This window comes from Sminthopsis crassicaudata, chromosome 5 (genome assembly GCF_048593235.1).
Source record: "Sminthopsis crassicaudata isolate SCR6 chromosome 5, ASM4859323v1, whole genome shotgun sequence".
In the NCBI taxonomy this organism is placed as follows: Eukaryota; Metazoa; Chordata; class Mammalia; order Dasyuromorphia; family Dasyuridae; genus Sminthopsis; species Sminthopsis crassicaudata.
In genome coordinates, this window is record NC_133621.1 from 24,642,934 (window position 1) to 24,670,472 (window position 27,539).

The 27,539-nt window shown below is 36.3% G+C and overlaps 1 protein-coding gene across 1 annotated transcript; it reads right to left on the reverse strand.

Moving 5' to 3' along the window:
- Positions 1–12,454: 12,454 nt before the first annotated feature.
- LOC141543798 (tripartite motif-containing protein 43-like) lies at positions 12,455–13,858 on the reverse strand. Its single transcript, XM_074269522.1, has one exon. The coding sequence runs from the start codon at positions 13,856–13,858 to the stop codon at positions 12,455–12,457; it is 1,404 nt and encodes a 467-aa protein (XP_074125623.1).
- Positions 13,859–27,539: the final 13,681 nt, after the last annotated feature.

Sequence of the window (27,539 nt, forward strand, 5' to 3'; positions counted from 1 at the left end):
AGTGAATTGGGTTTGCAACTTAAAAAGATAGAAAAGATCAAATTAAAAATCCCCAGTCAAATACTAAACTTGAAATTCTAAAATTAAAAGGAGAAATTAATAATATTGAAAATAAAAATAAAACTATTGAATTAATAAATAAAACTAAGAGTTGGTTCTATGAAAAAGACAATAAAATAGATAAACCTTTGCTAAATCTGATCAGAAAAAGGAAAGACGAAAATCATATTGTTAGTCTTAAAAATGAAAAGGGGGAACTTTCCACCAATGAAGAGGCAATTAGAGCAATGATAAGGAGTTACTTGATCAACTTTATGCCAATAAATTTGATAACCTAAGGGAAATGGATGACAACCTCCAAAAATATAGACTTCCCAGATTAACAGAGAAGGAAGTAAATTGCTTAAATAGTCCCATTTCATAAAAAGAAATAGAACAAGCTATCAATAAACTCCCTAAGAAAAAATCCCCAGGGCCAGATGGATTTACATGTCAATTCTACCAAATATTTAAAGAACAATTAGCCCCAATGTTATGTAAACTATTTGAAAAAATAGGAAATGAAGGAGCCTTCCAAATTCCTTTTATGACACAGACATGGTACTGATACCTAAACCAGGTAAGTTGAAAACTAAGAAAGAAAACTATAGACCAATTTCCTTAAGGAATATTGATGCTAAAATCTTAAATAAAATATTACCAAAAAGACTACAGAAAATCATCCCCAGGATAATACACCATGATCAAGTAGGAATGCAGGGCTGGTTTAATATTAAGAAAACTATTAGTATAATTGACCATATTAATAATGAAATTAACAAATTAACAAGAAGCATATGATCATCTCAATAGATGCAGAAAAAGAATTTGATAAAATCCAACATCCATTTCTATTACAAACACTAGAGAACAGAGGAGTAAATGGACTATTTCTTAAAAGTCGAAAGCATATATTTAAAACTGTCAGTAAATATCCTATGGGGAGAAACTGGAACCTTTTCCAGTAAGATCAGGAGTGAAACAAGGTTGCTCACTATCACCATTACTATTCAATATTGTATTAGAAACACTAGCAATAAGAGCTGAGAAAGACGTTAAAGGAATTAGAGTAGGTAATGAGGAAACCAAACTATCACTCTTTGCAGATGATATGATGGTATACTTAGAGAACCCCAAAGACTCTGCTAAAAAGCTATTAGAAATAATTCACAACTTTAGCAAAGTTGCAGGATACAAAATAAATCCACATAAATCCTCAGCATTTTTATACATCACCCACACAATCCAACAACAAGAGATACAAAGAGAAATTCCATTCAAAATAACTGTCGATAGTATAAAATATTTGGGAATCTATCTACCAAAGGAAAGTCAGGAATTATATGAGGAATTACAAAACACTTGTCACAAAAATAAAGTCTGATTTAAATAATTGGAAAGACATTAAGTGCTCTTGAGTAGGCCCAGCGAATATAATAAAGATGACATACTCCCTAAACAAATCTATTTATTTAGTGCTATACCAATTAGACTGCCAAGAAACTATTTTAATGACCTAGAAAAAATATTTTTTCAATTTTTTTTTATTTTATCTATCTATCTATTTATTTTTTAATTATTTTATAATTATAACTTTTTTTTGACAGTACATATGCATGGGTAATTTTTTACAACATTATCCCTTGCACTTACTTCTGTTCAGATTTTTTTCCCTTCCTCTCCCAACCCCCTCCCCCAGATGGCAGGCAGTCTTATACATGTTAAATATATTATAATATATTCTAGATACAATATATGTGTGTAGAACCGAATTTCTTGTTGCAAAGGAAGAATTGGATTCAGAAGGTAAAAATAACAGTTTACACTCATTTCCCAGTGTTCCTTTTCTGGATGTAGCTGATTCTGTCCATCATTGATCAATTGGAATTGGATTAGCTCTTCTCTATGTTGAAGATATCCACTTCCATCAGAATACATCCTCGTACAGTATCATTGTTGAAGTGTATAATGATCTTCTGGTTCTGCTCGTTTCACTCAGCATCAGTTGATGTAAGTCTCTCCAAGCCTCTCTGTATTACTCTTGTTGGTCATTTCTTATAGAACAATAATATTCCATAACATTCATATACCATAATTTACCCAACCATTCTCTAATTGATGGACATCCATTCATCTTCCAGTTTCTAGCCACTATGAAAAGGGCTGCCACAGACTTTTTGGCAAATATAGGTCCCTTTCCCTTCTTTAGTATTTCCTTGGGATATAAGCCCAGTAGTACCACTGCTGAATCAAAGGGTATGCACAGTTTGATAACTTTTTGGGCATAATTTCCTATTGCTCTCCAGAATGGTTGGATTCTTTCACAACTCCACCAACAATGCATCAGAGTCCCAGTTTTCCCACAGCCACTCCAACATTCATCATTATTTGATCCTGTCATCTTAGCCAATCTGACAGGTGTGTAGTGGTATCTCAGAGTTGTCTTAATTTGCATTTCTCTGATCAATAGTGATTTGGAACACTCTTTCGTATGAGTGAAAATAGTTTCAATTTCATCATCTGAAAATTGTCTGTTCATATCCTTTGACCATTTATCAATTGGACAATGGCTTGATTTCTTATAAATTAGAGTCAATTCTCTATATATTTTGGAGATGAGGCCTTTATCAGAACCTTTAACTGTAAAAATGTTTTCCCAATTTGTTACTTCCCTTCTAATCTTGTTTGCATTAGTTTTGTTTGTGTAGAAACTTTTTAATTTGGTGTAATCAAAATGTTCTATTTTGTGATCAATAATGGTCTCTAGTTCTCCCTTGGACACAAACTCCTTCCTCCTCCACAAGTCTGAGAGGTAAACCATCCCATGTTCCTCCAATTTATTTATGATTTCGTTCCTTATGCCTAAATCTTGGACCCATTTTGATGTAATCTTAGTATGTGGTGTTAAATGTGGGTCCATGCCTAGTTTCTGCCATACTAATTTCCTGTTTTCCCAGCAGTTTTTGTCAAATAATGAATTCTTATCCCAAAATTTGGGATCTCTGGGTTTGTCAAACACTAGATTGTTATTTTTATTCACTATCTTGTCCTGTGAACCTAACCTATTCCACTGATCAACTAGTCTATTTCTTAGCCAATACCAAATGGTTTTGGTGACTGTTGCTTTATAATACAGTTCTAAGATCAGGTACAGCTAGACTACCTTCACTTAATTTTTTTTTTCATTACTTCCCTTGAAATTCTCCACCTTTTGTTGTTCCATATGAATTCTGTTGTTATTTTTTCTAGGTTATTAAAATAGTTTCTTGGAAGTCTGATTGGTATAGCACTAAATAAAAAGATTAGTTTAGGGAGTATTGTCATCTTAATTATATTCACTCGGCCTATCCAAGAGCACTGAATGTCTTTCCAATTATTTAAATCTGACTTTATTTTTGTGGCAAGTGTTTTGTAATTTTGCTCATATAATTCCTGACTCTCCTTTGGTAGATATATTCCCAAATATTTTATACTATCGAAAGTTATTTTGAATGGAATTTCTTTTTATATCTCTTGCTGTTGGATTGTGTTGGTAATGTATAAAAATGCTGAGGATTTATGTGGATTTATTTTGTATCCTGCAACTTTGCTAAAATTCTGAATTATTTCTAATAGCTTTTTAGCAGAGTCTTTGGGGTTCTCTAAGTATACCATCATGTCATCTGCGAAAAGTGATAATTTGATTTTCTCGTTTCCTACTCTAATTCCTTGAATCTCTTTCTTGGCTCTTATTGCTGAGGCTAGAGTTTCTAGTACTACTTTTGAATAGTAATGGTGATAGTGGGCAGTCTTGTTTCACCCCTGATCTTACAGGGATGGGTTCTAGTTTATTGCCATTACATATGATGTTTACTGAAGGTTTTAAATATATGCTCCTTATTATTATTTTAAGGAATAGTCCATTTATTCCTATACTCTCAAGCATTTTTAGTAGGAATGGATGTTGGATTTTATCAAATGCTTTTTCTGCAAATTATACTTTTATATTAACTATTTAAAAATTATTATATTAGTTTTTTTCTTAGTGAAGATTCAACAGTATTTTGACCTGAGATAAATACCAAATCCATCTTGCATTGAACATACAAATACAATACAAATAGCCAAATTTCAGCGTTGGTTTTCAGCACTATTAAAGTTGACTATGTAGACATCTATCAACCAGCCAATCAATCAACAAGGCCTTATTAACTTCTCTTATATACAGCACCACACCTACTGCTAGAGGATTGCATACAAAAAAAGATAAAAATGAAATAATCCCTGCCCTTAACGAGCTTATACTATACAGAAGGAGAGAACAAAGACACAAGATAATAACAATCATAATAGAAATAATGATGATTTTGGTGTTGGTAATGATAATTATATTTATAATCCTTTAACATTTACAAAGTGATTTTACAAATATTATCTAATTTTATACTCATAACAACCTTAGTAAATTGATATCATTATTATCTCTGTTTTATAGATGAGGAAACTGAGGCAGGGTCACATAACTAGTAAGTGTTTGTGGATAGATTGGAACTCATGTCTTTGGGGGTGGATGATGTAGAGGGATCAGAAAAGGCTTCATAGAGTAGGTGTCAATCTGAAATGATCATTGAAGAAAGCTAAAGATTCTAAGAGAAGAGATAAAGAGAGTGTATTTCATGCTTCAAAGACAGTATGTGTACAAAAAAGCATGGGGACAGGAGATGGAGGGTTGAGGTGCAAGGAACAGCAAGAAGATCAATATAGTTGGATTGAAAAGTGTCTGAAGAAATAGTTATACCTAAGTTGTGAAAGCATTTACATGCTAAACAGTACAACTTATTATTACTCTGAGATAATAAAGAGCTATTGATATTGAGCAAAGAAGTAATATAATATGGCCATATTTTTAGTCTAGTAATTTTGAAATACCAGCAGCAAAAGAGACAGCCCGAGTGGTCATTGAATTCCTTATACAAGCATTTGCAATTATGGGTATGCCACAAGCAATAAAAACAGACAATGGACCTGTATATACTTGTAAACATTTTGAACACTTTTGTACACAATATAATATTTTACATACCACTGGCATATCCTTTAATCCTCAAGCACAGGCAATAGTAGAGAAGAGAAACAGAGACTTCAAGACACTCCTCCAAAAACAAAAGAAAGGGGGAGCCACAGGTAACCCTAGAGAACTTCTAAATCTAGCCCTTTATACTATTGCCTTCTTCTTTTTTTATTTTTTAAATTAATTTTATAATTATAAAAATTTTTGACAGTACATCTGCATAAATAATTTTTGACAACATTATGCCTTGTACTCCCTTCTGTTCCAAATTTTCCCCTCCTTCCCTCCACCCCCTCCCCTAGATGGCAGGCATTCCCATACATATTAACTGTGTTATAGTATATCCTAGGTACAATATATATGTGCAGAACCGAATTTTGTTGTTGTTGTTGTTGCAAATGAAGAATTGGATTCGGAAGGTAAAAATAACCTGGGAAGAAAAACAAAAAATGCTAACAATTTACACTCATTTCCCAGTGTTTCTTCTCTGGGTATAGCTGATTATGTCCATCATTGATCAATTGAAATTGGATTAGCTCTTCTCTAAGTTGAAGATATCCACTTCCATCAGAATACATCCTCTTATAGTACTCTTGAAGTGTATAATGATCTCCTAGTTCTGCTCATTTCACTCAGCATCAGTTGATGTAAGTCCAAGCCTCTCTGTATTCCTCCTGTTGGTCATCTCTTAGAGAACAATAACATTCCATAACATTCATATACCATAATTTACCCAAGCATTCTCCAATTAATGGGCATCCATTCATTTTCCAGTTTCTAGCCACTACAAAAAGGGCTGCCACAAACATTTTGGCACATACAAGTCCCTTTCCCTCCTTAATATTTCCTTAGGATATAAGCCCAGTAGTACCACTGCTGAATCAAAGAGTATGCACAGTTTGATAACTTTTGGGGCATAATTTCATATTCCAGATGAATTCAATCCAGAATGGTTGGATTCTTTCACAACTCCACCAACAATGCATCAGTGTTCCAGTTTTCCCACAGCCCCTCCAACATTCATCGTTATTTGTTCCTGTCATCTTAGCCAATCTGACAGGTGTGTAGTGGTATCTCAGAGTTGTCTTAATTTGCATTTCTTTGATCAATAGTGATTTGGAACACTCTTTCATATGAGTGGAAATAGTTTCAATTTAATCATCTGAAAATTGTCTGTTCATATCCTTTGACCATTTATTATTTGGAGAAGGGCTTGATTTCTTATAAATTAGACTCAATTATCTGTATAATTTGGAGATGAGTCCTTTATCAGAACCTTTAACTATAAAAATGTTTTCTCAATTTGTTGCTTCCCTTTTAATCTTGTTTGCATTAGTTTTGTTGGTACAAAAGCTTTTTAATTTGATGTAATCAAAAATTTTCTATTTTGTAATCAATAATGATCTCTAGTTGTCCTTTGGTCACAAATTCCTTCCTCCTCCATAAGTCTGAGAGGTAAAATATCCTATGTTCCTCTAATTTATTTATGATCTCATTCTTTATTGCTAAATCATGAACCCATTTTGATTTTATGTTGGTATGTGGTATTAAGTGTGGGTCCATGCCTAGTTTCTGCCATACTAATTTCCAGTTTTCCCAGCAGTTTTTGTCAAATAATGAATTCTTATCCCAAAAGTTGGGATCTTTGGGTTTGTCAAACACTAGATTGCTATTTTTATTCACTATCTTGTCCTGGAAACCTAACCTATTCCACTGATCAATTAATCTATTTCTTAGCCAATACCAAATGGTTTTAGTGACTGCTGCTTTATAATATAGTTCTAGATCAGGTACATCTAGGCCACCTTCATTTGATTTTTTTTTTTTCATTAATTCCTTTGAAATTCTCAACCTTTTGTTCTTCCATATGAATTTTGTTGTTATTTTTTCTAGGTCATTAAAATAGTTTCTTGGCAGTCTGATTGGTATAGCACTAAACAAATAGATTAGTTTAGGGAGTATTTAGGGAGTCATCTTGATTATATCCACTGGAACTATCCAAGAGCACTTAATATTTTTCCAATTATTTAAATCTGGCTTTGTTTTTGTGGCAAGTATTTTGTAATTTTGCTCATATAATTCCTGACTTTCCTTTGGTAGATATATTCCCAAATATTTTATACTATCGAAAGTTATTTTGAATGGAATTTCTTTTTATATCTCTTGCTGTTGGATTGTGTTGGTGATGTATAAAAATGCTGAGGATTTATGTGGATTTATTTTGTATCCTGCAACCTTGCTAAAGTTCTGAATTACTTCAAATAGCTTTTTAGCAGAGTCTTTGGGGTTCTCTAAGTATACCATCATATCATCTGCAAAAAGTGAACTATTAACTTCTTAATCTTTGACAAAGATGCACTGGCTCTGGCAGACACGATTTATAATCCACCAGAAGGGCAGTGCACAGTGCAAGCAGCTCCACTGTCTTTAGATAATCACCAGGTCATTTGGAGAGACCCAGAAAGTGGTGAATGGAAGGGACCAGATAGGTTAACTGCTTGGGAGAGAGGGTTTGCATGTATCTCTACAGATGGAGAAGGAATGAGATGGGTGCCGCATTCACCTTGTCCATTGGATAGAGACAGACCAGACCCTTTAAACAAAGGAGAAGACCCAAGAAACATTGGGTGGTTCCGTTGCTGACTGTACCCATTACTGAAAGAGCCTGGCAATTATGGCGTTTGACTCATGGCTATCAAAAATTGTTGGACTTGAAAACCCTAAGGAATCATTGGATTCTCTGAGACATCATAGGACTGTTGTAGGACTTGAAAATCCTCAGGAATCATTGGATTCTCTGATACATCATAAGACTGTTGTAGGACTTGAAAGCCCTCAGATATCTTTGGATTTTCTGAGACATGATAAGACTGTTGTAGGACTTGAAAGCCCTCAGGAATCATTGGATTCTCTGAGACATAAGACTGTTGCAGGACTTCAAAAATTTGTGGGCATCATTGGATTCTCTAATATGTGAAGCAATGGACAATAGATTGGTTTTGGACTATCTTTTGGCTTCTGAAGAAGGCATATGTGTGACTGTTGTTTACATACCTTCCTTCTAGGACTTCTGGAAATCCTTTACAACACCATAATGATTTATATGGTTTGTTATACCACTACTTACATGTACAATTCATGTTTGTTACACCACATTGAGTCTATACTGGCTGTGGGGAGAGTCATTACTAATAGCCTGTGTGTTATTGCTAAGTACTTGTGTAATACCTCCCATACTGATGAGTTTTTGCATACCTGTTTCAAATAAGACACTTCAGCCCTAAAACCCACTAGCAATCCCCACTTCCCTTTGGTGCTTTTCATCTCTCTTCCTGAGATGTCAGGGAGGGTGTGATCATCTCCTTTTTAGTGCTTTCAACTCCCTTCCTGAGAAGTCAGGGAGGATGTGATCACCTCCTTTTTGGAGTTCTTACCTCCCTGAGAAGTCAGGGATGGCGTGACCACCTATATTCTAAAACAAAAGAAAGTGGGATGTATAAAGGGCTAAAACTCTGAGCAGATGCACTTGGACAAACAAGCACTTAAGGCTAATTAGCAATTGGACAGTACTCTAATAGCATATGCTTGAAGAATGGCCCTGCCATTCTAAGATACTTTAAAAAATCTTCTAAGAAAGCCTTGTGAATTGGGGATAAATTCATATCTCCCTTTAGGGCTTCATCTGCAATTGGTTTTCCTTTAAAACCTCAGGGTTTTACATCTGTTCTGTTTCCCCATAAAAGTTGTATATGGTCAGAGATTTTTTGCCTTTTTTGCTCATTTTTTAAAGGGTTGAGATCTGCTCTTGAGGCAAAGGGGCAATAGTCTGCTTTAGTTTGCCTAGGACCAGTGGTTCTGCCTAATTGGCTTACTGATCAGTGCAGGGTCATCAAGGCTAGGTCCCATGTTCTTCTGGAGACTCTGAGGCTTGCAATTTGCCTTCTGTATTTGCTTTTGGTGAATTTACAGCAAATCTCCTAAATCACTTGCTTGCAACCAGGACAGAGTGGTCTACCAGTCTTAGCAAAAATTCCCAGGTGGGTGGGGTGGACACTATAATACTTGGCTCCCCACCCCAGATCCTTGCCCCAGGCTCCTTCAGCTGCTCTCTGATCTCCACAGATTATCCCCCTGCCCAATTGAAATAAACCTATCCTAAGGTTCTTCCAAAGTATCTTCTTTTGGAAATGTATTATACTTTAAATGTTTGTGGATTCTGTCACTCTAAAATGAGTTCAGAGTCTTAATCTGCTGTTAGTTTGAGAGATAGAAGAGGTCAAAGAAAGTCATGGCTGCTCTCTGCTATCTTGGTCCCAACATTTTCTTTAAAACGATTAATAACATCTATTTAAAAACATCAGCAACCATAGTGTATAATGGGGACAAACTAGAAACATTCCCATCAAGGGTGAAAAAAAGCTGCTATCACCATTACTATTCAATATTGTACTAGAAATGTTAACTTTGGAAATAAGAGAAGAAAAAGAGATCAAAGGAATGAGAATAGCTAATGAGGAAACCACATTATCACTCTTTGCAGATGATATGATTGTATATTTAGAGAGCCCTAGAGAATCAACTAAAAACCGCCTAGAAAAAATTCACAATTTTAACAAAGTTTCAAGATACAAAATGAATTGACACAAATCATCAGCATTTTTATATATTACTAACAAAGTCCAGCAGCAAGAGATACACAGAGAAATTCCATTTAAAATAATTGTCAATAATATAAAATATTTAGAAATCTATCTGCCAAGGGAAAGTCAGGAATTATATAAACACAATTACAAAACATTTTCCATACAAATAAAGTCAGATCTAATCAATTGGAAAAGATATCAAGCATTCTTGGAAAGGCCAATGAAATATAATACAAACAACAATAATATCTAAATTAACCTACTTATTTCATGCCATAGCAATCAAACTCCCCCAAAAATTGTTTATAAATCTAGAAAAAAAGTAGTAACAAACTTTGGAAGAACAAAAAGTCAAGAATTTCAAGGGAATTAATGAAAAGAATGTTAATGAAGGTGGCCTAGCTGTGCCAGACCTAAAACTATATTATAAAGCAGCAGCCATGAAAGCCATTTGATATTGGCTAAGGAATAGAATAGTAGAGCATTTTAATGAGTTGGGTTCATAGGACAAAATAGTCGAGGATTATTAGTAATCTATTATTTGACAAACATAAACACCCTAGCTTTGGGGATGAGTTCACTATTTGACAAAAACTGCTGGGAAAATTGGAAACTGGTATGGCAAAAACTAGACATTGACCTACACTTAACACCATATACCAATATGAGTCAAAATGATCTTGATCTTGACACAAAGCAAATTAGAAGATCATAATGTAGTTTACCTCTTAGATCTGTGGAGAAGGAAAGAATTTGTGACCAAAGAACTGGAACTCATAATTGAACACCAAATAGATAATTTTGATTATATTAAATTGAAAAGTTTTTTTTTTTTTTTTTTTGCAAAAACAAAATAAATGCAGACAACAATAGAAGAGAACAAATAAATTGTGAAAACATTTTTACACTTAAGGCTTCTGATAAAAGCCTCATTTCTAAAATATATAGAAAAATGACTTAAATTTATAAGAAGGAAAGCCATTTTCCAATTGATAAATGGTCAAAAGACATGAGCAGACAATTTTCAGATGAAGATATTAACACTAAGGTGCTCTAAATAACTATTGATTAGAGAAATGCAAATTAAGACAATTCCGGGGTACCAGAACATACCTCTCAGATTGGTTAAAATGACAGGAAAAGATAATGAAGAATGTTGGAGGGGATATGGGAAAATTGGGACACTAATACATTGTTGGTGAAATTGTGAACACATCCAGTCATTCTGAACAGCAATTTGGAACTATGGTCAAAAAGTTATCAAACTATGCACACCCTTTGATCTAGCAGTGTTTCTACTGGGTTTATATCCCAAAGATATTTTGAAAGAGGGAAATGGACCAACATGTGAAAAAAAAAATGTTTGTGGCAGCCTTTTTGCAGTGTCAAGAAACTGGAAACTGAATGACTGCCCATCAGTTGGAAAATGGCTGAATAAGTCATACTATATCAATGCCATGGCATATTATTGTTGTATAAGAAGCAAACAGCAGGAAGATTTCAGAGAGGCCTGGAGAGACTTAGATGAACTGATGTTAAATGAAGTGAGCTGAACCAGGAGATCATAGTACATGACAACAACAAGATAGACATGGGTCTTTTCAACAAAGAAATTATTCAGGCCTGTTCTAAAAATTTGTGTTGATGAGAGCTATCTATAACCCAGAGAGAGGACTGTGGGACTGAGGGTGGATTACATCATAGCATTTTACTGTATTTGTTGCGGTCTTTCTTTTTTTTTTTTTTTTTTTTACTTTTTGATCTGATTTTTCTTGTGTAGCAAGACATTTTTCTAAATATGTATGCCTATTATGGATTTAACATATATTTTGCCATGTTTAACATATATTGTGTTACCTGTCATCTAGGGGAGGGATTGGGGGGAGGGGAAAAATTGGAACACAAGTTTTTTCAAGGGTCAACATTGAAAAAAATATTCTTGTATATGTTCTAAAAATAAGAAACTTCAATAAAAAGTGATTTGATAGTCCCTTTGGAATTAAATATGAAATACCTAATGTGCATAAGGGGGCAGGTAGGAAGCACACTGGATGAAAGCCCTGAACTGGAAGGTGGAATACTCAACTGCCTGTGATCATATCTGGTCTCAGATACTTATAAGGTGTATGACTTTGAGTCAGTTGCTTTGCTCTGCCTCAGTTATCTCATCTCTAAAAACAGTTGGAGAAGGAAATGGTCAGCAGAAACACATTACACTATATTTGCCATGAAGTGTTCAAATGGGGAAGCAGTTGGGCAAAACAGGAATGAATGAACAAAAACAAAAAATACACAAAAACAAAATTCGCACAGTAATTGTTAGCATTTATTTCACCTTTATTGTTAAAAGATAAATTGTTTATTGTAATACAAGGGGAACAGGAATTGAAAATTTAAAATCTATGGCCCCCAAAGGATTTTGTTAAATCCTAGAACAAAACAAAACATAAAGATATGAAATCCATACCCTTCATGTGAGGTTTTCATTAACTGCTCAAACAGAATCGATTGATTGTGAAAACTCATAAACAGGTAGATCCATGGAGGATAAGAGTACAGAATACTATGGAATGATCTCCTTCAGCTTGCTGGGTAAAAGATTATTGTCCAGTTAGTGAGCAGGAAGTCCCTTCTTCATCATGAAGTAGGGGTGATGCTTATTCTCTTGCAGGGAAAGGTCAGGGAGCATGGTGGTTGGTTGAGAAGTCTTGCTTGTAGAATTTCATTGAGATGAATGGCAGCAGGAACAAAGATGGGAGTCCACTGGACAGAGAGTCATGGGACCAGGCCTTGTTCCTGGAAGTGGGGGGCCAGGGGAAAAGATGGGCTTGACAGGGGCTGTGAAGGGAATAGAATGGAATTTATAAATAAGAGAATTCTGGAGAACATTGTAAAAGGTCAGAGTGCCAGGGGAATATTCCAAGTGCACCCCAACCCGAGGTAGAGGGCTTTTGATTTGATGATTCAATGGTCCAGGATAGGTCTGTAAATAGGATTCCCCTTCCTTCTTTACACATTGAAGCAAGAACACAGAGGCACAGGAGTCCACATTCCTGGCCCTTTTCCTCCTCAAGTAGGGGGTGTAGATCCCCAGATTCCACTGAGGAAGTTGAGTCACATCCACTTCCCAGTACTGGCTGCCTGAGCTGAAGGCCTGCTCAGCAAAGACATAACAATAAGCATAATCTTCAGGATGCTTGGTTCCCAACTGCCAGCCTGCTCCAGCCTTGGCATTCTTGAGATCCCCAGAAATGGTCACATAGGAAGTGGCTGATCTAGGATCCAAAGTGAGGTCCACTCTGAACCTGTTGAGTATCTTTATCAGGCCAGGGATGGGATATTCTCTCAGTTCTGGGGTGACAGACTTGGCCCTTTGGGCCAACACAGCCTCGCTCCTCCCCAGCAGCTGCTTGGCATCCTGCAGAAGATCCAGATTGGCTTGGTGGCCCGCTTCCTGCAACTCTTGCCTGAGATCCTGTAGGCTTTGTATATGCTGTGATAGTCTGTCCTGGCTGGCTTTTTGCTCTTGTTTCAGTCTTTCAAGAAATAGAGATTCTTCCTTCATCAAGAAGAAGTGGGTTTGGCAGTATTGTTCTGCTGTCATCCAGTACCAGTCAACAGCAGGTTTCTCCTCCTGACCAGGAAGTTGCTCATCTTCCTCCAGATGATTCCCCAAAAGACTCCGAATGTGCTGGAGCTCCCTCCTGTATTTGTGAGCAGCCTCTTGTATGGGAGAAATCTTGTGAGCCCCATGCTCTGGGCTTTCACAACATGTCACACACAGTGCTGTCTGGTCCTCTTCACAGAATAGCTTGAAGGGTTTCTTGTGAGTAACACACTGGCTCTGTGCTTGAGTGCTCTGCATAAGCTTGGAGCCAAGCTCTTTGCCCAGCTCAGTCAACTCTGCTAGGCGCCAGTTCACTAATGGAATCTCCCCATCCTGGGAAACTTGCCTGCATTCAGGACAGGAGAATGTTAAAGCTTCAACTCTCCTGCTGGAGGTGAGACAAGCTTGACAAAAACTGTGTCCGCACCCGATGGTTACAGGCTCACAGAAGTAGTCCCTGCAGATGCTACAGGTGATCTCACTCTGCATTTTCTTCAGAAGCTCCCCAGTGGCAGCCATTCTTCTCTCTCCAAATGCTTCTAGTCTGCAGCAGCCAGAGGAAGAGACTTCTCTTTCAATGAAAGCAGTGTTTCTGTGTACAAGGATGTTCTGCTTTTATAGGAGGTAGCCCCACCCCTTAGGCCCTCTGAATAAAGGTGTGAATTCCCCTGGCCTGCCATCCTGCAGAGCAACCTGGTAACTCTTCTTGGTGGGAGCAGCTTTGAGGGCCCTGAGTTCACACCTCTGGCTGTCTCCTTTAGATGGACAGATTCCACAAAAGTCTCAAACCTCCTGTTTATTTTAGATGGAATCTTTTAAAACTGTTAATGGATTTTCAAATCTCCTTTTTGTATTGGACCCTCTGCAGATGGAAGAATTTCTTAGAAACTTCTTTCCTTTCACCTTCCTTATCTAGCAAATTACCAAGCGGAATGGCGAATCCTCTGCACTTTTTCCTTTATTTTTGCATTTTATTTATTTATTTAAATTTTTAGTAATGAATTTTTTCTTTTCAAAAAACTTACAAAGATAGTTTTCAGCATTCACCTTGCAAACTATGCATTCCCAATTTTTCTCCCTTCCTCCTCCTTTAGACAGCAAGTAATGCAATATTGGTGAGTCATGCAATTCTTCTAAATATATTTCTCAATTTATTATGCTGCATGAGAAAAATCAGAGAAAAGGAGAAAACAAAAGAAAGAAAAAAAAAAAACACCAACAAAAAAGCTGAAAATATTATGTTGTGGCCCACAACATAATCCTCTCTCTGGCTGTCTCCATCATAAGACTATTAGAAATGTCCTGAATCACCTCACTGTTGAAAAGAGCCAAGTTCATCAAAATTGGTCATTACATTATCTTGTTATGTCTGTGTTCAATGTTCTCTTGGTTCTACTCTTTTCACTTAGCACCATTTCATGTAATTATCTACAATTTGTTTTGAAAACACCTGCTGATCATTTCTTACAGAACAATGCTACTCTATAACATTCATTTACCATAACTTATTCAGTTATTCCCCAATTTGTGGGAATCCACTCACTTTCTAATTCCTTGTACTACATAAAGGGCTGCTACAAATATTTTTGTACATGTGAGTTTTTTTTCCTATTTTTGATGATCTCTTTGGGATTCAGGCCCAATACAGACACTGCTAGATTAAAAGGTATACACAGTTTGATAGCCCCTTGGGCAGAGTTCCAAACTGCTCCCCAGAAAGTTTGGATCAGTTCAAAACTCCTCCAACAAAGTATCAGTAACCCAGTTTTCCCACAGCCTTTTGCTCTTTTATATTGACCTTTTTCTGTCATCTTAGCCAATCTGAGAGCTATGTAGTAATATCTCAGAGTTGTATTAATTTGCATTTCTCTCATCAATAGTGATTTATAGCATTTTGTAGTTTGAGTTTAAATGGCTTTAATTTCTTCATCTGAAAATTGTCTTTTTATATCCTTTGGCCATTTATCAATTGGGTTATGACTTATTCTTATAAATTTGAAACAATTCTCTATATATTTTAGAAATAAGGTCTTTGGATAGAAAAAAACTCCCAATTTTCTGCTTCCCTTCTGATCTTGGCAGAATCGGATTTGTTTGTAGAAAAAAAATTAAATTTAATATAATCAAAATTATCCATTTTGTATTTAATAATGTTCTCTATTTCTTCTTTGGTTATAAATTTTTCCTTTCTTCATAAGGCTGAGAGGGAAGCTACTTCTCGCTCTCCTGATAAGCTTTTAGTATGGCCCTTTCTTTTTAAATATTGAAATCATTTTAACCTTATCTTGATAGAGAATGTTAGATGTTAGTTAATTCCTAGTTTCTGTTACATTATTTTCCAATTTTCCTGGCAAATTTTTGTCATATAGTGAGTTCTCATCACATAAGCTGAAGTCTTTGGGTTTCTCAAAAACTAGATTACTTTAGCCATTGAATATTGTGTCTTGTAAACCTAATCTAAACCACTGATCAACTACTCTGTTTCTTAGCCAGTTCTTAGCAGTATGGCTGCTACTTTATTAGAACAAAAGATCAAGAAATTCAAGGGAATTAATGGAAAAGATGCAAATGAAGGTTGCCTCGGTGTACCAGACTTAAAACTATATTATAAATCCTATTTGATCATAACGTATTTTCCTGGTGATAAGTTGTTGTAATCTCTTTGCTAATATTGTATAAAATATTTTTGCATATTTTTTCCTCTCATTTTTTCCTTTTTTATCTGATTTTTTGAGCAGCATGATAAATGTGGAATTATATGTATTTGAATTGCATATGTTTAACATACATTGGATTACTTGTTGTTTAAGAGGAAGGGGGAAGAGGGAGAAAAAATTTGAAACACAAGATTTTGCAAGAGTGAATGTTGAAAACTATCTTTGCATATAATTTAGAAATAAAATTATTATTGAATTAAAAATAGATTTTTTTGCCTCAATATTCATTTGGGAAATTGCCCCATAATATTGTTTGTCTTGTTTGTCCCTACCTGATTTAGGTATCAGCACTATATCTTTGACATAAAAACGAATTTGGCTTATTTTTGCAAATTGTTTGTATGGTATTGCAATTAATTGTCCTCTAAAGGTTTGGTAGAATTTACTTCTATATTCATCTGGCTCTGGAGATTTTTTCTTAGGGATTTCATTAATAGCTTGTTCAATTTCTATTTCTAAAATGGGAATATTTATATATTTTATTTTATTTTCTTAATCTAGGCAATCTATATCTTTGTAAGTACTCATCCAAAATTCCCTTTAAGATGTATTAAAATTCAAAAATTAATCATTCCTGTATGAAATATTTCAGAATGCTTGAACAAAGCATAAATCAGTGAAACAATACTCTCTAGATGATTTTGAACCAATCTAAGTGTATTGCCTTTATCTTTTGTGGGATCAGTTGGGTGACATGTACATTACAAAAGCAGATATTTGAGCCTTTTTGAGGTTTCCTGGTCCAGCTCTCTAACAATAATGGACCAAGTTGCACCATCTGAGAGATTCAGTGGACAGGACCTTGGGCTCAGAGTCTGGAAGAATGTTGTTCAAATTCTTTCCTGTACCACATTTAGATGTGTTCCCTTAGAAAAGTCACTTGACATCTCAGTGTCTAGGAAAAACAAGGCTTCAATCCCAATTCTCAATCTTTTTTATCATTTCTGAGTCTTTATTTATCTGTCAAATGGAGTCAAGACCTATCTATTCCATTTACGTCATAGAATTAAAGTAGAAGTCCAAAAGGTAATGTATACAAAGAGCATCGCAAATCTTCTTCTACTGAACTATAAAACTTCTAGAAGAATATTTCCTATAAATTAATGGCTTAATAAATATAAAGAAAAATCAGAATATTCCAGGTGAGAGAAATGCATATTATACTATTCTATTGATGACTGCTACTTTTGTGATACTCCCCGCCAAGACCTTTGTCCTTTCCTTTCTGCCAAGATCAATGAGCAGGTCAGTCAATCTCTGAGGTCCATGGCTGAATGATGAGATTAGTGCCTAGCACTCAATGTACAGATTCCTTGGTTGGGCTGGCAGGACCCTAATTAACTGGGAGACCCAATATCTGTTTACAGAGAAAATGCAGAATGGACAAGGCTTTACCTGGGCAAAGAATTTCTTGTCCTTGACCCCTGTTATCAAAGAGGAGGACAATCCAGTTCATGAAGGAGAAACCTAATTGGAGGGTGTCTGATCTAAATGGTTTTCTTCTGCCCTCCTGTCTTGAGTCTACTAAGCCCGTAGACAAAGTGCCATTCTTAGCAGGAGCTAAAACTTCAACTCCTTAGTTAATATCCACCAATAACAGTAGATTTTCATTTTTAAGCAGTATTCCCTCTCAGAGAGGCTTTAAGGCATTTCAAGGACATTTTTGATGTCTGCCTACCAAGACAAAATACAGACTATCAATTTCTTGATTGCTAGATAGCCTGATTAATATATTGATGATTAGTTACCCAGAAATTCTGTCTTGGAGTTTCCATTTGACTCAAGGGGTCCAGGTGAGCTCTGATGAGCCTGATGATTTCTTGGGACCTCCTCATTTCTTTGGTGATGTCCACAGAACCTCTGTAGCACCCAGTGGGGCAATTGAAAGATGTTTGGGTTTAGACAACGGAGAGATGTGATTCCTTTATCATAGTGGGCAAGTCACTTGACTTCCTATAAGCAGAGATTTTGACATAGAAGAGATGTTGAAGTAAATCCTTTAAAAAACATTTATGAAGAGTGATTCTGGGCTAAATACACAAGGTTCATGTTGAAATTCTGGCTGGATTTTGGGCCTTTGGAAATGTATTTTCTAGGCTATTCAAATCTGCCTTATATTATATGTCACTTTCATGCTCTTCATATCCACCCTCCCTATACTACATGGAACACCACTGTCAGAACTGACCAGAGAGCATTAACCCTGGCCCTCTCAGTCACCCAACTCATCCATTTCTCCATATACATTGGCTGAAATGCCCCTCCAGCAAAATTCTTGGATCTCTACACAATCTTTTCAGTTCTTTTTCACTACCAGATTCCTCACATACAATTTGAATCCGCCCCCAGGAGTCACTTTCAATTAGAAAATTAACACAGTCTCCTTGCTGCCCTTATTGTAGACAACCTTCTCTACCCTGACAATAATAACTGAGGTTTCTAAATAAATCAGGAATAATGTAAATGCAAACTGCCCCAGTCAGTCCCATCACAGTACCAGAGGCTGATAGCAGCCCTAATAGCAAGCCTGACATCAGGGAAGCTCTAGACAAGCTACAGAAATGTTGGCCAATAATTGACCAAAAAAGAACAATAAGCAAAGGAGGGGGGAGCAAGCTCTCACCTTCCCAGTCCTGCTGTTTTCAGTACAATTGTTTTTACTCAGTTCAATTCAACTAAATTACCACTGTTTTTTTTTAGCTACCTACAAATTTGGCAGGCACTGTGCAGGATCTTCGAGAACAAAGACAAGCAAACCAGACTTTGCCTGTAAGGGGTTCCATTTGTGAAAGAAAGTTGAGAGTGAGGAAAAGGAAAGTAGAGATTTCCAAATAAGTTTTTACACTCACTAAGAATATAACACAGAAAATTCAATGAAGGTGTTTTGTTTGTTGAAATATTTGTAAAAAAAAAAAAAAAACAAAAACAAAAAACAAATACTTTATTCCTTAAAATAAGAGATAAATCTAGATTTGTTTTTAGAAAAATTTAAACTTCAAGTTACTGGAGGCAGTCGAGCTGGCAATTGTGGAGAGTATGGATCAGGGAGAAATGAGATATTGAGCAGGGAGCCAAATGTGCAGTTCAATGCAAAAGAAAAGAGGTCTTGAGAGTCCATTGTGGTCACTTTCCTCCTAAAGAAGAGAATGAAGAACCACTTCTTGGATGTCCTCATGGGCTTAGTCTTCCTGGGTAGATTGGATGAAAGTACTAAGGAGTTTGCCTGCAAATCTCAAATTCAATAATGATATTGAAAGGGAAAGGTGCAGACGAGTCACCATAGCTCTAACCAATTGACTAGGTGTAGAAGAGGAACGGAAAGAAGAGGATCTGTGCAAAAGGAGATTTGAAAATCCATTGACCAAAATCTCTACATTTTTTGACATCTCTTCTTTGGTGCTACCTGTGCATGCAAAGGAGACAGCCAGAGGTGAGAACTCAGGGCACTCAAGGCTGTCCCCACCAAGAAGAGTTAACAGGTTGCTCTGGAGGAATTCACACCTTCATGGGAGGGCCTAAGGGGGTGGAGCTATCTTCTATAAAAGGAGAGGATCTTGGTGCTCAGAAGCACTATCTTCATTGGAAGGGAACTCTCTTCCTCTGGCTACTACAGACTAGAAGCAATTGGAGAGAGAGAATGGCTGCTACTGTGAAATTTCTTCAGGAACTGCAGAGTGAAATCACCTGTAGCATCTGCAGGGGCTACTTCTGTGAACCTGTCACCATTGGGTGTGGGCACAGTTTCTGTCAAGCTTGTCTCTCCTCCAGCTGGAGAGTTGGAGCCCCAGCTTTTTCCTGTCCTGAATGCAGGCAAGGCTCCCAGGACAGGGAGATCCCATTAGTGAACTGGCACCTAGCAGATTTGACTGAGCTGGGCAAAGAGCTTGGCTCCTAGCTTCAGCAAAGCACTGAAGGACAGAGCCAGTGTGTCACTCATAAGAAATTCTTCAAGGTGTTCTGTGAAGAGGACCAGACAGCACTGTGTGTGACATGTGGTGAAAGCTCAGAGCATGGGGCTCACAAGATTTCTCCCATACAAGAGGCTGCTCACAAATACAGGAGGGAGCTCCAGCAAATTTGGAGTCTCTTGGGGAACCATTTGGAGGAAGATGAACAACTTCTTGCTGTTGACTGGCACTGGATGATCATGGGAGAATTCCACAAACTGCACCACTTGCTGATGGAGGAAGAGAACCAATGCCTTGACAGGATAAGTCAAGAGCAGAAGGCCAGCCAGGACACACTATCTCAGCACATGCAAAGCCTACAGGATCTCAGGCAAAAGCTGCAGGAAGCGGGCCACCAAGCCAATCTGGATCTTCTGCAGGATGCCAAGCAGCTGCTGGGGAGGAGCGAGGCTGTGTTGGCCCAAAGGGCCAAGTCTGTCACCCCAGAACTGAGAGAATATCCCATCCCTGGCCTGATAAAGATACTCAACAGGTTCAGAGTGGATCTCACTTTGAATCCTAGATCAGCCACTTCCTATGTGACCATCTCTGGAGATCTCAAGAGTGCCAAGGCTGGAGCAGGCTGGAGTTGGAAACCAAGCATCCTGAAGATTATACTTATTGTTATGTCTTTGCTGAGCAGGCCTTCAGCTCAGGCAGCCAGTACTGGGAGGTGGATGTAACTTAACTGCCTCAGTGGGTCCTGGGGATCTACACCCCCTACTTGAGGAAGCAAAGGGCCAGGAATGTGGCCTCTTGTGCCTCTGTGTTTCTGCTTCAATGTGTAAAGAAGGAAGGGGATTACTATTTACAGACCTATCCTGGACCATTGAACCATCAAATCAAAAGCCCTCTACCATGGGTTGGGGTGTTCTTGGAATGTTCCCCTGACACTATGGCCTTTTACAATGTTCTCCAGAGTTCTCTTATTTATAAATTCCATTCTATTTCCTTCACAGCCCTTGTTAAGCCCATTTTTCCCCTGGCCCCCCACTTCCAGGAATAGAGCCTGGTCCCATGACTTTTTGTCCAGTAGACTCTCATATTTGTCCTTGCTGCTATTCCTCTCAATGAACATTTCTCCCAGGGAGCCACCAGGCTCCCTGGCTTTGTTCACTCCATTTCCAACCTTCCTTGAAGAGGATAAATTTTAACTGCTTCATGATCAAGAAGGGACTTCCTGCTCATCAGTTGGAGATTAGACTTCCACTCAGAGAGCTGGAGAGGATCATTCCACAGTGTTCTGTACTCTTATTTTCCATGGATTTGTTTTTTATGAGATTTCAGAATCAATTATGTTTCAGCAGGTAAAGAAACCTCATGTGAGGATTATGGTTTCCATAATTTTAATGTTTCATTTTGTTCCTAGAATTTATCACAATCCTATGAGTTCCACAGATTACAATATTTTCCATGTCTCTATACTTTGAATCAGAGTAAATCTTTCTTTTTGCCTTATTTAATATAAAATGAAATAAATGTTAGCATTTACTGAACTTTTGCATGTTTTTATTGTTCATTCTTTTCATGTCTGGAGGCAACTAGGTGCTTCACTGAATAGAGTACCAGCCCTGAAATCAGGAGGATCTGAGTTCATCTGGTCTCAGACACTTAACACTTCCTAAGTGTATGACCTTGGGAAAGGCACTTACCCCAATGGCCTCCACAAAACAAAACAAAACAAAATCAAACCAATAACCACAACAAAATCATGTCTTTTTTCACTCCATTTGGGATTTTTTTGTCAAATACACTGAAATAGTTTATCATGTCCTTCTCCAGTTTATTTTTCACATGAAGTAACTAGGGCAAAAAAGGTAAAGTAACAGGTCCACATGCTACTAAGTTTCTGGGGCTTGATATGAAATCAGGAAGTTAAAAATTAGAAAAAAAATTCTAAGGTAGATTCTAAACTATGGTTCTTCACGTGGTTTTTAAGAGAGAATCTATTTAAAACTTTTTACATAGTTAGGTGGGTGGGTGGTTTAGTAGATAGTTGATAGATAAGTGGACATAGAGAGATATGTGTATGCATGTATGGATGGATTAATCCAGACATTTCTCTTTAGATCAGCTCTTTGATTTTATATAAGATACTGACTTTTTTTTTCTTTTTTTTTTTAAATTAAAGCTTTTTATTTAAAAAAAAAAAAAGTACATGGATAATTATTCAACATTAACCCTTGCAAAACCTTGTGTTCCAATTTCCCCCCTTCCCCCACACCCTCCCCTTGATGGAAAATAGTCCAATATATTATAAACATGGTAGAAATATATGTTAAACCCAGTATATGCATACATATTTATACAATAATCTTGCTTCATTAGAAAAATCAGATCAAAAAGGAAAAATTGAGAATCAAAACAAAATGCTTTTCTTCTAATTTTGTCTGCATTAATTTTGTTTGTACAAACTTATATAACTTAATATAATCAAATTATCTATTTTGTGCTCAATAAACATCTCCAATTCTTCTTTGGTAACACTTTCTTCCTCCACAGATTTGAGAGGTAAACTATCCTATATTTTTCTAATTTGTTTATAATATTACTCTTTGTGTCATGAATCCTTTTTGACCTTATCTTGCTTTATTGTGTTAGGTGTGGGTCAATTGCCTCTTTCTGCCATACTAGTTTCCAGTTTTCCCAGTAGTTTTTGGCAAATAGTGAGTTCTTATCCCAAATACTGGGGTCTGTGTGTTTGTCAACACTAGATTGCTACAGTTATTGACTATTTTGTCCTGTGATCCTAACTGATTCCACTGATCAGCTACTCCGTTTCTTAGCCAAGATGAAATGGTTTTGATGACCCTTGCTTTATATTATAGTTTTAGATTTGGTACAGCTAGGCCACATTCATTGGCATTTTTTCATTAATTCCCTTGAAATTATTCCAGATGAATTTTGTTATTATTTTTTCTAGATATATAAAATTCTTGGGAATTTGATTGATATGGCATTAAAGTAGATTAGGTACACTGTCATTTTTATTATATTTTCTTTAAACCCACTGCTCATTTTACTGAAGTAAAGTGTATTAAAGGAAGTAAGGTATATTAAAGTTAGGAAGGTAAGGCAACGAGTTTGTGAAGGATTTTAAATGCCAGGTTTTTTGTTGTTTTTTTTTTTTGTTTGTTTGTTTGTTTGTTTGTTTTTTTAACTCTAGAACTTCATACACTGGGCAATTCCCAAGACCTTTCTGATCTTCAGGTTTATTTCCTATAAAATGGGGAAAAAATAACAGTACCTCTTTTACAAGTTTATCTTATCAAATAAGATAGTGCTGATGTACATTTTGTAAAACGTAAGACATTATATGCTTATGAATGTATTATACACATTATTTAGACAGTGCCTGGTACAGAGAAGATACTTTATAGAATCCTATTGATTAATCATCAACATTATCATCATCATTATCATTATTCAAGGCATGGGATTGAATTACTCTGTTTCAATCCCTTGTGTGCCAATGGGACTCATCTAAAACGATTAGTAGTAACTCAGACATATCCCTGGCCAGCTCTTTAAGGACTCTGGAGTCTGTAAGCTCTGGTTCTGTCCAACATATATGCTAATCTCTGCCCAAACTTCCTTGCCTTTCTGGATCATAGTCTTAACAACCTGCCCAATCTGATTTGCACTATTAACTCCCACTCCCTTCTGTTACTTAATGTCTAATTATGCTTAAGTGCCAATGAAAAATAAGTTGTGAGCAATCCAAAACTCATCACTCACTTAACCTTTATGAAGCAATTTGTGTTTGTGGAATGCTCTATGATAGTTCAAGAACTCTCTCATCACAATATCCCTTGAAAAGAAGCTAGGATTATTATTTCTAGGACATAAATAATAGTCTTATAGAAAAGTCCAAAAGACGGGCTGGAAGAGACCTTTTGACATGATAAGAATCAGTTGCTGCTTGTGAGCAGCCACTCCTGCATCTCCTGGGCAGACACTCTGCAATCTCTATCAATAACCTATTTCTTCTGGTCTCATTTGTTCCAGTTTCTGCCACTGATCAACCTTGCCAGGAAGGAACATGCACCATATAATGTTTTGTTTTGTGTTTTTCCTTTTGGCTTTGGAGACAAAATGGTGTAATGGAAAGAATTATGGAAATGGAGTTAGGGTCCCTGAATTCAAATAATTGTTTCCATGCCTCGTAGCTGGGTATTCTTGATTATTTTACTTAAACTCTTGGATTATTAGTTACCATCTTTAAATATAATTATATTTGTATTACTTATCTCTCAAGTTTTTTTTTTTGTTTGTTTGTTTTTTTGTTTTTTTTTGGTATGAGGAAATCTTGTGTAAATAGTACAGTGATGCTAAACCTTAACAACAGGTAGCTGGTACAATGGATAAGGTTCTCCCTTAGGAGTCAGGAGGTCCTGTGTTCAAATTTTACTAGTGGCAAGGCAATTGGAGTTAAGTGACATGCCTAAAGTCACACAGCAGTGAATATTAAGTCTTGAATCCAGATCACCTGACTCCAGGGCCAGAGCTCTATCCACTGCTCCATCTAGCTGCGCTCACTCCAGTATCTCTGCCAAGAAAAAGCCAAATGGGATCAAACATGGCTGAAGCAACTCAACAACAATAACAACAACCCTTAATTAGTATGTTAGTTCAACCTTATTCCATGACACAATAGACCTGGTTATATTTTTGTTATATTTGTTTTGTTATATTTGAGGTGTGGTGTCACTCACAGAGTCTCTCTAGCTCATACTGCATCCAGGGAAATTTTAGAAACCTAAATATGTGTTCTCTCAATATGAGCCCTTCGTTCCATTGTAAGCACTCAGGCTAACAAAAATAAATAAATAGATAAATAACACAAGACATATTTTATTTGGCCATATTAAAAAACAAAACAAAACAACAACAACAACAACAACAAAAACAAAAACAAAAAACAAAAAAACCAACATTCAGAATGGGCATTGTCAAAGCACACTTTTCCTGAAAGCTCTGGCTAACTTTCTCTCCAGGGAGAGTCTACCCTCTTTCAAGAACTCTACCATCCACCATCCACATGGCTCATAGTACTGGTAGACTATGTTACTCCTGATATGCTAATTTGTTTCTCTCTGAGTATGGTTGATCATTACTGCTCATATTTCCTGCTGTACTAATCTACTTAGTACCTTCAAGAGGAGTACTTCTTTTTTTGACTGTTACTTTTTTCATGACTTTTACTTCTTTTCATGGCTATTACTTCTTTTCATGACTGTTACTTCTTTTTGTAACTATTACTTCTTTTATTAACTGTTAGTACCTTCAAGAGGAGTACTTCTTTTTTTTGACTGTTACTTTTTTCATGACTGTTACTTCTTTTTGTAACTATTACTTCTTTTATTAAGTGTTACCATTTTAGTGTTTCTTTTCATAACTGTTATCATTTTAGTATTTGTGAAGCAATGGAGTTATGACTCCTCAAAACAATCAACAAAATAACCTATTAATATGTTACAATAAATGTCTATACTTCAAGCTCTACCATATGAGGAACATTCACTTTTCTTCATGTAAATTTTTTTTTTCTAAGTAGATTTCATGCTATTCCTTGTAGAATGCATGGATGTGCAAGACCTCTCTTCAAGTTCCTATTACAAATCTATATCTCTCTTGCTCCTCTATAATTCTCTTGCTCTCTCGAACTAACAGGCCCACTGTTAAGGAGTGGGGAAAGCTAATCTAGACAATGAGGAGGGATTTTTCCTCCTGCTACATATAAATCTGAGCTTATGTTCTACATGGGGCATGGGTTAAGTTGAACATAGAGTTTATATTCGAACTTAATCCAGGTGCCAGGCAGGGAAGCATCAAAATGGATTTATCTCACAAACAACCAACAAATCAATCAAGAAGCATTAAGGTCTTGTCATGTGTGAGACTGTGGATATAAAGAAAGGCAAAAAAGTAACTGTCCTCAAGGAGATTACATTCTTTTTTTTGCGGGGGGGGGGGGCATTTGCTTCCATAAGCCTTTTTAAAAATTTTTTTTATTATAGCTTTTTATATACAAAACATATGCATGAGTAATTTTTCAAAATTGACCCTTGCAAAACTTCTGTTCTAGCTTTTCCCCTCCCCTTCCCCTTACTCCCTTCCCTAGATGGCAGGTTGTCCCATACATGTTAAATATTAAAGTATGTGTTAAATACAATATATGTATACATATTTATACAGTTATCTTGTTGCACAGAAAAAGATCAGATTTAGAAAGAAGGTAAAAATAACTTGAGAAGAAAAAAAAAAAACAAAAATGCAAGCAAACATTAACAAAAAAAATGCAAATGTTATGTTGTGGTCTGTGAAGACCGAGTTAGCACCCTGGATGCCTTAGAATCAGCCAGAGTTAAGATAAGCAAAAGTCCTTGATAGTTATTCTTGTTCTTTAGGAGTAGAAGTGAAGGGGATTGACGCAAGCTCTCCACAATCTCCCTTCTCTATGTCTACTGCCAAGGTGACTCTGGCTTGTCTTACTCCATCCCTTAATCCCTCCTACAATTCTCTGTATACATCAAAAGATCCGGCCAGCACAGAATAGTGGGAAGGGCCATTTTCCAAAGATATGTTAATAGAGTATTGTCCAATCAGTAATTAGCCTTAAGTGCTCAGTTGTTTGATTTCAGTGCATCTACTCAGAGTTTCAGCCCTTTACAGTGGTCCATACTCATTTCCCAGTATTCTTTCTCTGAATGTAACTGGTTTTGTTCATTACAGATTTAATTGGAACTGATTTGGATCCTCTCATTGTTGAAGAGAGTCATGTTCATCAGAATATATCCTCATACAGTATTGTTGTTGAAATGTGTAATGATCTCCTGGTTCTGCTCATTTCACTTAGCATTAGTTCATGAAGTCTCTTCAAGCCTCTCTGTATCCACCCTGCTGGTCATTTCTATAAAACAAATATTCCATAACATTCATATGCCACAATTTCTTCAGCCATCTCTTCAGGATATAAATCCAGGTATGCATAGTTTGATAATTTTTTGAGTATAGTTTTAAATTTCTCTCTAGAATGGTTGCAGCCATTCACAACTCCACCATCAATGCATCGGTGTCCCAGTTTTCCCACATCCTCTCCAACATTCATCATTATCTTTTCCTGTCATCTTAGCCAATCTGACAGGTGTGTAGTGGTATCTCAGATTGTCTTAATTTGCATTTCTCTGATCAGTAGTGATTTGGAACACTCTTTCATATGAGTGGAAATAGTTTCAATTTCATCATCTGAAAATTGTCTGTTCATATCCTTTGACCACTTATCAATTGGAGAATGCCTTGATTTCTTATAGAGTCAATTCTCTATATATTTTGAAGATGAGGCTTTTATCAGAACCTTTAAGTGTAAAAAAAAAAAAAAGTTTCCCTAGTTTATTGCTTCCCTTCTAATCCTGTCCACATTAGTTTTATTTATACAAAAGCTTTTTAACTTAATATAATCAAAATTTTCTATTTTGTGACCAATAATGACTTCTAATTCTTCCCTGGTCACAAAAATGGAAATTGCATTCTAAT

What these genes read in the sequence shown, in the direction of transcription:
- LOC141543798 (XM_074269522.1), bottom strand. Translation starts at nt 13,858, where the DNA reads ATGGCTGCCACTGGGGAGCTTCTGAAGAAAATGCAGAGTGAGATCACC.